Genomic DNA, 11,100 nt, shown 5'->3' on the forward strand with positions numbered 1-11,100 from the left:
ATTTATTTATTTATTTATTTATTTATTTATTTATTTATTTATTTATTGGTTTTTGTTTAACATTTTTTATTATGTAACACTCGTCACGCAGCTGGCCTGGATTCAAATCCCGGGACCGGGAGTCACACAGCTGGCCATGGTTTCGATTCCCGATAACGGCGTGACAGGGGATTAGCGCGAGATCAATAAGCCCGCCAGTAAAACTCACCTATTACAGAGACCATCAGAGATTATGATTATTTCTGATGCAAGCTTAAACCGCTCAGTGGTTGTTGCATAAATTTTTATTTTTCTATTTTCTTTACTTTATTTTTATTAATTTATTGATTTTTTTATATTTACCAATTTTATATTTCGTTCAACATTATATTGAAACCTTTTTGGAATTTATTGTTGTGTCTCATTAGCATCCTATCCATCCAGTTCTTCGTTGTGGTTCTGTTGAAAAGCTAGCAAAAATTAAAGAAAGTGAACACTACACTCCAGAGGTTAAAAATAGAGACAAACCAAAATACCCTATAACCTTGCCTACAAAACGAGTCTATGTTACTATACACTAACGTTACATTTACCTCTTGTTCTGATGGTTTTTCCATGTTAACTTCCAATTTTTCCAACTTCTCAATTTCATATTGAAGGACAATCTTTATTATTCATCAAAAGTTTTTCATTGCTACTTTGCTGTATGCTGTCGATTCTTGCAATTTGTCATTTATACTACGTTTCCTATTGTTTTATTGGTATCATATCATCTGGTTTGTGTCCAAGTTGCACTCGCAGTTACCTTTATTACGTGTAGATTGTTTAACAGTCTTGTAGCAATATTACCACATCTGTCAATATTTACCGAAACTTGACACATTCTTGGCAAAATTACATTTTAATCCTTCACAGACCAATTTATTCCAATAAAGCAAATTTTCCACACCGGTTGATTATGCAACTTTCCGCTCCTTCTGCTTCTTTGGCGCTACATTATAAATATTAGGTTGGCTATAAAGAAATTGACAGTTTTTGCGTGAATTTCAAAACTATATTTAAGAGGTTTTCAATGGTCCGATTTACATCAAATATGCACCATTTTGTTGGAAAATTTGTTTCCTTTTTTAAAATACCTTCATAAAGCCACTCTCTCAGAAGGCTTAGACGTTATTGGTGTAAATATCGACCAATCCACTTTCATAATCCTTTTTCATCTCAGTTTTTCGTCACTCAGGAAATTTTGTAATGCGCGGAAAAGGTGTCAATCGCTTGGTGCAAGGTCAGGACCATACGGTGGATGCATTGAACCTTCCCAGCCAAGCTTCCGGACTTTCTGGCGAGTCACTAAAGCCGTGCGTAACATTTCGTTGTCCTGGTGGAACACAAAACCTTTGGCCGAACCTTTCCGTTGGCCGATTCTGGTCGTTTCTGGTCAATTACTAACTTCGAACGGTGCAATTATTGACACTACAGATCTGAATTTTATGTTTGACTACACGGAAGCAATTTATAATCAACGGTTTCTTTCAAGTCCCACCACATACCCAGTAGAACCTTCGTGAGTCTTGGTTTGACCACCGGTTAAGCTGCTTCACCACACTTCGACCACGATTATTTTCACACAGTATTGTTACATGTATCCCATTTCTCATCCCCAATACGTATCAGTTTAAGAAGTAGGTCGATTTCATTCCGTTTGGCCAAAACTTCGCAGATGGAAATTTGATCCATCACTTTTCTGTTGTGTTAATTGGTGTGGCACCGAAACATCGAGCTTCTTCGTGAATCCAGCTTTGCGTAAATTGTTTAAAACTGTTTGAATGTTAATTTGTAGCCCCTGGCCGATGCTCTGATTACTAACATGCCGATAAATTGTGATTATTTCTGTGATTTTATCGACATTTTCGATGACGATTCAACTAACACATAAACAGACTTAAATAGACATTACTTAAACACACAGGCAGACTTAAACACACACACACACAGACAGACTTGAACAGACATTAAAAATAACTGAAACGGGACAACACAAAACCAAAATTGCACTTTACTAGCGGTTAGAGTACCGGCACCACAAACACCATGCACAATTTCAGCGCCCTAGCTGGTATTTTGTGTGCCTTTTTGGGCACAAAAACTGTAAATTCTTCCGAATTTGCCCTTCGTTGACCTTCATTTTTAACACCCTGCAACTCACAAACGAATGGAACAAACAGTAAATAGTAAAAGCATATTTTTAAGTGTAAAATATCAGCTTTAAAAAAGGTCCAAACTTGAAACTGTACAATCGACTGTACCTAACTGTAAATAACTGTACGATCGATTCTTCACGAGATATCAATCACTAAAGACATCTACCGACAAAATAATGGATTTCTTTTTAGCCATCCTAATATATTTTGAACACTTCCCACGCGCTGCCGAATCGCGAGCATGCCAGCATGCCAAGCCTGATGAATATGAAGGGTGTTTCATAACTGTAACCCCGTAACAGTAAGGCCATATCCTTGACTGAATGGGCGTTTTGTGCCGACGCGTTGTCTTAATGGAGAATCGAGGAATTTTCTTTACATATCTCGGGTTTCAATTTGTCTGACCATTTTACTAAATCACACATGCAAAAACAAAAACCCTAATATTTAATGACCCTAATACGACGGGTTTCTTAAATTGTTTCGGTCACTTTTTTAAATATTCAAGTCAGTTTTTGAACTCACTGGCCGTTCGGAGCGCCTGTCATCTTCAACTTCTTTCCTACACCCCTAAAAATGTTTGCTCTACTTACAAACTTTGGCATATAATAGGCTATCATTTCCGTAAACCTTCTGCAATTAAAACAAAGTTTATCCCAATAAATTTGCTATAAATGGTTTTTATAGTGAAACAAGATTTCCCACACTGCCCTCTCGATCTTCCGTGATGTGGGATATGATTCTAGATTCAGCTTCTGATACACCACATCATCTATATCTCACCCAACACCAAGCATCGCTCTACAACCAAAACAATTTAGCATTGCAATGAATAGACTGCCTTCACGAAGTAAACGCCGTTTTCTTTCTGTCTAGGAAACATAACCTAAATCAATTTTTTGTCGCCTGGTTGAATCCGTTGCAAAAACTTTATGCTTCCTTTCGAACCGTAAAACCAGAATTTCACAAACTGTTTTCCAATGTTCAATTTGTCTGTCGTTCAATGCGAACGGAATCCATTTTCCATACTTTCGGATCATGGCTTGTAAATGATGCATAATTCATGATGGTGACACTTTAAATGTCCTAGCCAATATTTTTGAGATCGTGTTAGGTCAGTATTAAGCAACTCTTGTGAATCCTCGTTTTCCTTTTTTCGATGCTCCAGGATAAATGGACGTCCTCTAAAACATCTTTTAATTCCAAACCACTACTTTAAAATTGTTCTGTCTGACATGTTTTTAGCTCTGGAGTATGTTCACTGTAAGTTTCTAACATCATTCGATGTGCTTCAATTGTTGTTTTCTTTCTATAAAATAAGAAAAGGAACTGATGCCGCAAAAGCTTTTTCGCATGATACAGGAATGTTCAACACTTGAATAAATATCAAATAAAAAATTATTAACTTTAGAATTTTGAGTTGAAATAGATAGTTTGCCAGAAAAAAGTTTGAGAATGTTAACGGCATTTGTTTGTTAGTTTAGGAAGTTTTGGACAGATGTTTGTTAGCCTATCTCTTTTTCGTCCTTCATATCTATCTAACTTTGCAATCCCCACTTTTCTGTTACTCATTATCTTACTATCGTCATCTTTAGCTTTCTCTCTTTTTCTCTAACTAATGATCTCGCTGCCTTTCTCGCTCTATCTCTCTTTCTCTCTCTTTCACTTTCTGTAATTTTGTATCAAAAGCAATGTGTTTCTCATTTAAACAAACAGAAACATTTTCAGAATTTTTCATAATGTTTGCAACGCTACTTGATTGAAAGTCAGCCAGCATAACGGTTCACTTCCACTTCCTGTCTTACCTCTACTCACCTATTTTTACTCCAAACTCTATATTCCTCACCCAACCTCCAACATTTTACCTAGCATACGCCTAGATTTGTAGAACGTCTCGTCTGCATCGTATATTTACGATTTGAAAAACTAATATCAATCTTGTGTGCTCTGCGCACTTCGCTTTCTTCTTTTTCTTTCTCTTTTTCTGTCTCTCTCTCTCTCTCTCTCTCTTTCTCTTTCTCTCTCTCTCTCTCTCTCTCTCTCTCTCTCTCTCTCTCTCTTTGTCTCTACCTTTCTCGTTTGTTATTCTCTGATCATACTTTCGGCATCCGTGGTTCTGGTTAACTTCTCCATCGGTGTGGTCCTGCTGCCGCTGGGTGATGCGTTGGTTCCATGTTTTCATATCGACTACGCGTTGATGAACATGCTGAACATGAATTATGTGTTGGAAATATGGGTTTCACAGAGACCACAAAGCAATTCGCAGGATGACCGGATCAGTAAGCGAAGACGATCCCACTCATTCCGGTAAGTACGTAAGTCTAGCTCAATGTGACAAAGGGTTCACCCAAAAAGCGTGAAAACATTGGGAACCATAGTGCGACCTAATGTATGTGATAAATGTACGCTGCTAGAAGCATGAGAAGCAACAGGCATCCGAAAATTGGATGGAACCAACCTTGCAATCATTCATAATGTAGGTGCCATCAAGCACCCTAATTCGATCTTTTACGAGAGCGTTTGTTGGATTTGTTTCAATCACCCTTGCTCTAGAATACACAACATCGATGACTAAAGTGAAAAGGTAGTAATTGGTTGGACGTTCCGTCGGTGTTGCGAGTGCACTCCTACCTACTCTAGCCGTCTACAATTTCAGACATTTGAAAAGTTTCTATGAATATGCAGCTGTTGTATGAGATTGCACGCTCCTTTCAACCGTAACGATTTTCTATCTTACTGCAAAGTAGCTACAGGGGTGTTCAACAAGCCTTGTTGTTCGGAGCCTTGAAAAATAAGAAAAACATATTTTAATGGTTTGAAATACACTTTATGATTCAGCCTTGTATTAAATCTCTTTTGGTTACTCGACGATTTTCCAATGCGATACCCTGTATTATTTCTACGATTTCAGATGTTGTGCCTGTTTTTGGACGTCTTTGACGTGGATCGTCTTCAAGGCTTGTACGACCACGTTTAAATTCAGAAGCACCCCTTTTAATGTACTAATTAAAGGCAAAGAGTCTTTATACACTTTCTACAGTCGTTCATAATTTTCCTTTCTTTAAACCCTTGGTTTAAACCCTGCAAAAATAAAAATTAAATCACTGCGCGATGCTTGATTTTTTCCATTGTGAAAAATACTGTGACAGTCGACGTTAAACGGTTTGTAAACAAAGAATTAAGTGATCGATTGAAATGACACTTCATATACGTTCATATGAACAGTGTACCAACATAACAACAAAATTGGACTCGTAGCAGCGCCCTCTGTTCGGAACGTAGCTACGAACACGAGACTCCGTTCTTTTTGAACACCCCAGTATAATACGGAACAGTCCGTTCTGTGAAAATTACAACAACAAAATTAAGGAGAAAAGTAACACATAGGCTGAAATGTCCCTCCACAAAAAACTGTTTAAATGTCATGATTTTCCACTCATAAGTTTGTGTGTTATTGTGCTAAGAGTAACACTACTTTTGTTAGTTTCAAAAAAAATTCTTAAAAATAATTTCGTGTTTTAATTTTCGATGGGAGAAATGAAAATGAAGAAAAACCATTCATCATGCAGAGAGCCAAAAGAAGATGATGGAATGTGTAGATACGCCAACGTACGTAGACTTACCGACACCACTTTGTACATGATGCAAATTTTGGGCTACAACCATGAGTTGGTCCTTTGAGTTGGTCACTGGAAACATGAGTTGATGCAACGTAAAGTAATCAGAGACTGTTTAAATGGCAAGCAATTGAGATTGACCAGCTTGGCATGTGTGTCTGATACTATGGGGCGGAAACCAAATATAACTTGCGCAGAAAAACCGGGTCGGGGCAGGTGTTGGACGATCAGCAACCGGCAGTTTGATAATATGATGCTGATCGCTTTAACTGAATTCCTTATTTTTTATTAGGTGGCCAGGTAGTAGTCGGTGTTGGTGTTGGCGGCCCTGTTTGTGGTACAGGTAGCAGCGCCGGCGGCGGCGGCTCAGGCGGAATGACCGGCATAGGAGGCCTCGTCGGGCCAGGAGCAGGGGGTGGGATCCTCGCGATAAATCTCGGAGGAGCTGGCGTTGGTCCTGGTGGCAGCGGTTCAGGCGGTCTGGGAAACCTCGGTGGTGTTCTTGGCACCGTGTCCGACGTAGAACGTACGATGAAGAGCCTAAACGGTTATCACGAAGACATCTTGGAGGCACTGCGATCAGCGGCACAGGCGCAACGTAGCAGTGCCAACACCCCGTCCGGCAGCATCAGTGAAGAACTGCTACGCAAAACACTAGCGGAGTGCGTGGGGGGCTCGCAATTAAACACGACCAACGTTCACCCACCCGAGCGCGAGTATGCCGCAAAACGGAACGTTAGCTCACGGACCGGGTCGCGTGAAAACGTCTGTGAGTCGCAGCCGCACGTGCTAAACGACGCTAGTCAAACTGCTACCTTACTTCACCACCACCGTCAACAACAGCAACAACATTTGGCGCAACAACAACAGCAAGCCGCTGGGCTGCTGGTGGACGATGAAGACACGCCGTCAGTAGGGCCGCTCCGCATTCGCAACCTAGAAGATCTTATACGGCAGCTCGAGCACCATTCTTCACGCCATATGAGCCCGAGCGGTTCCGAAGACATTCGCATGTCCGAGACTGAAGCTGAGCGTCACTACCGCGTGGATAGTTCCGCCGCCTGTAGTGAATCATCGCATGGGTAACTCCTTCCCCTCTCTCTCTCTTTCTTTCTTTCTCTCTTTTTCTCTTTTGCTTTCGTTGTCTCCCGTTCGTCCTCGTCTTTCCTCAATTTCTTTCTCTTTCCCTCTCTCTCTCTTTCTCTTTCTTTCCATCTTGGCCTGTCGTTCTCTTTCTCACTCTCTCTGGATTACATACTTTCATTCCTTCGCACAGATCTAATCAGCAACTGGCACAGACGCAGAAGACAGCTACTATACTGCCCCCGTACAGCAGTCGCTGTCGACCACCGCGCTCCGACGACGAGAGCCGCTTTGCTTTTGGCAGTGGGCCAGGAGGCGGCATCGCTAGCGGCTCGGCAGGTGGCATTGGAGGGGTTGGGGGTGGCTCCGGGACGGGACGGTACAGGCACGGCGCTGGCCGCCATCCGAGCCACCAATCTCACTCGCCTCACTCCTTCACCCACCACTCGCACCACAGTCACGCACACAGTAGTCACGCCGCTCACGCCGGCCACTCGTCCCACCACTCGTCCCACACACACCTGCACCAGGACGAGGAGGGCATCTACGAGAGTGCAGACCCGGTTCATCAGGTGCATCCGTTACACCCACATGACCCGCGTACCAGCGCTTTAGATCAGCGCGACACTAACGACAGTGAAAGGTAGGTCTCCACTACTGCCTTCTAGCCTACAGCCCTGTTATATTACGCTTCCATTGCTGGGTTGCGCTTCTTCCACCCACTTTCAGTTGCTTTTGTTGGATGGCACGCTAGCCTTTATACGCACTACCTTTGCGTTTCCTGTTTATTGGTTCTTTTGATCTCGTTTAATTTGTTTGTTTAATCCCATTCTAGAGCTCTTAAACAACAGACGGTTTCTTTTACTGGTTTTTGGGTGCATGTTTTATATTATTTATTAGTACCTTTAGTGCAAAGTTCGATGTTTCGTTCCTTTATCATGGATCTCCCTTTAGTTGGATACTAGAGATCCTTGAAAGTTCGAATTGGCGCAAAACGCTCAGGGGGTCATCAGTACTGTTCATTGACTACCGTCCGTCTATACCACTAAAATTCGACTAGTATTGCTTAACCATGTTCGCTCAACAGTGGTCATTTTTTATGTGTCCATGGTTTACAGAGATGTTCGATGCGATCCATAAGCGGCACTTCAATCACGCTGCATCTTAACGTCACTGCCCTTCCGTCCACACCCCTTATAAGACTTGCATGGAAGCATGATGAAGTACGATGACCTTCGGGAGTGTAGCTTTTTATTTGTAATGCTTTCTTCGGTTTCACTCATCCGCCATTTTTTCATCGATTTCCATCACCAATCTGTGTATAATGATAGGTTCGAACATTTAACCTGAGCAGTGATTGCATCGCCGCCGCACGACCAATGCATTTCAATCCGTTGGGTTAGCGTTGGAGGGCGTGACTCTGCTAGTTCGACTTCTCCCACCATAACCCACGTCGTCTCTGAAACACCCCTACTATGGTATTTGCAATTATTAACTAATAACTCCACTCACAAAATTTAAATTTATGACAAAACTATGTTTGGATCTATTGATACAAATGCCTTGAAAGTGTATATACAGGGTTCGATTGAAAAGTAATGAGCCTTCCCGCGCGGAGCGTCCGGCAAGCGACCAACCGAATCGGCTGGTGGGGGAAAATGTAGGTTGGACCTTCCCCTTCCACGGGAAACCGGTCCCAGTTCACTGTCAACAGCAGTGCAGTCAACATCGCTCCGCGCGTGAAAGTTGTTTTAAAAGTGTGTTACGATTTTGCAGTGGCGAAAATGCAGCGATCGTTGGATCAACGTTAATGCGCCGGCGCACACCGCCTTCCTCTGCACCTCTGCACTGGCTAAGAAGGGGGTTCCGGTGCTTCCCCACCCTCCCTATAGCCCAGACCTGCCCCCCCCGGAGTTTTTCTTGTTCCCGCTCGTGAAAAGGAAGCTGAAGGGAAGGCGTTTCGACTCCATCGAGGCGATCCAAAAAGCTATGACAGCCGAATTGAACGCGATTCCGGCGGATGAGTTTAAAAAATGTTTCCTGCAGTGGAAGGACCGCTACCAGCGGTGTATTGACGCTCAAGGGTCCTATTTTGAAGAATATTAGTTGTGTAAGCCCAAAGGTTTAATAAAACTGCTTAAAAAATATAAGGCTCATTACTTTTCAATAAGTCCCTGTAACAAATAAATACTGGTTTAGTGTGTTGAAAGGGTTTGCGTTTGAACCTGGTGGAGAGAGTCGAATGCGTGTGCATCCATACAAGCTAGTTTCATACAACAATAAAGTAATGGAACATTAAAAATTACATTTTGAACTTCAAGACACCCTCGCGATAGGGCTGCAGAATTGAGTTCTTGCTCTGGACCTATGCTTGCACTGTACATCCTATGATTTGATTCATATCATGTATATCGTTTCGTCAATTCTGCGGGCAACTATCTCTGGAAGCACGCAAATGCTAGGCTCCTCGCCAGAGTGAAAAGAGAATAATCTCTGTACACTGCATCACCACATAGCTTAATTTGTTGATAAAATGTATGAGCCTAAAAGTTAGGTATAAGTTTAGAAACTTGTTTGTTGGTAGTCAGAGAATGCGATAAAAAATTATATTTCCACACTTGCAGCGCAAGTGCATGCAATTTTGTATTTCCAGAGATAATTATGTGTTGTGTGGAGGAGGAGATAGAAAAAAGTTGTACGCTGTGAGATTATCATCAACGGGATTCTAATTCTTGTTGTAATCAGAACCTACGAAATTACATTTCGAGCATACAGCATAGATCCTTCGAGTAAAGCATGGCCCAGTTAGAATCGGGAACAATTGCATTAGCTCTATCTCTGGGTTGGTTTGACTTAGGAAATACATCAAGCTGTCAAATTGAAGGTATTTTATTGTACGTTAAGAGAAAAATTTCAGAAATTTATGATGTCTGTAGTTGGATGAAATCACGAACTTTCTTTGGAATGCACGCCATAATTTTCTGCACATTCTTCTAGTCCACCTCAGTGGCTAATTTGATCCAATTTCTCGCCATCTCTGCAGCATTCCGCATCACCATTTCAGTCTTCTTCAACTTCCTATTGATTGTTGCCCAATAATTTACGATTGGGCGGAGTCTAGGGCAACTTGGTGGGTTGATATCCTTTGTAATGAAATCCACCTTATTGTAAAATTATCACAGTACTACATCCCTGCTGTAGTGGCAGCTTTCCAAATCAGGCCAAAACTTTACCGGACCTTTGTGTGACTTAATAAATGATAGAACTCGCTTTTTGAGGCACTCTTCCTTGTATAGAGTTGAGTTCATCGTCGTGTTTGTGATGAAAACCTTGATTTCTGTTGCAAACCTTGCAAATTCCTTGTCATATCATTAATTTTTGTGCAAATTTATTGGCGAATACAAATTTGATCTTGGAAGAGACATCTCCCCGTGCCGTGGCGAGATAAAATTTTGGTCCAGGAAGCCGTCCAAAATCAAATTTCACGTATGTTTCGTCGTCCATAAGCAAGCATCCTTTGTACCTCGTCATAACCTTCTCGTACAACTAGAAGCGCGTGTTTTAATGACTAAATTTTGTGTAAGTGTCCTTTTTGTATGCTTACATGCAAGGAAAAAACAGTAGCCCCTTCGTAGACAGATCTCCCAGGTAGTACTTTTGCTGGTACCATATTTTTTTGCAATATCCCGAACAAGATTTCCCGTTCAGGATTTGCCTCGATTGATCTTAAAACCTTCCAGTTCAGCTGCCGATTGTATGTTCCAGTACGACGTCTACTCTGAATCTTTCAATCTACTCTATTGGGTTCCCAGAAACGGTAAAGCACAGCATATATAGTTGATTTTGCGAATTTTTGTGTTTTTGAGATTTTTAAAGTAGGCCACGTGGTGTCTTCGGCGTGATTGTGCAGAATTATTTTTCTTCGTTAGAGTTCAATTAAGCATAACTTTGCATAAACTCCACGTACCAAGATGAAACTTTCAGCACTGAAAGTTGAATGTTTACTGAAGATATGGCTATCAAAACTTTTAAAATCCGACCACCAGAGGCGCTGCTAGAAATCATGCAATTGTTCCCGATTCTAAGTGGGCCATGCTTTAATGAACGTCGTGCAAGTGTGTTTAGACGGTACTCTCAACACGTTTGACACAATCTCGACCAACACCAAAAACTCACATATTGTGTGCAAAGTACGTGATGTACTGTTGTAATGTGCTAAGAAT

The 11,100-nt window shown here is 41.5% G+C and overlaps 1 protein-coding gene across 1 annotated transcript in view; it reads right to left on the bottom strand.

The window, feature by feature from the left end:
* The window catches only part of LOC131213753 (kinesin-like protein Klp10A), a 17,495-nt gene extending 13,136 nt beyond the window's left edge, over positions 1 to 4,359 (bottom strand). Inside the window, exon 1 of the mRNA XM_058207868.1 lies at positions 4,248 to 4,359. Within this exon, the coding sequence (XP_058063851.1) occupies positions 4,248 to 4,359 (112 nt within the window). The remainder of the gene's footprint in view (positions 1 to 4,247) is intronic.
* Between the last annotated feature and the right edge of the window lie 6,741 nt (positions 4,360 to 11,100).

The sequence above is a fragment of the Anopheles bellator genome, chromosome X (assembly GCF_943735745.2).
Source record: "Anopheles bellator chromosome X, idAnoBellAS_SP24_06.2, whole genome shotgun sequence".
Lineage (NCBI taxonomy): Eukaryota > Metazoa > Arthropoda > Insecta > Diptera > Culicidae > Anopheles > Anopheles bellator.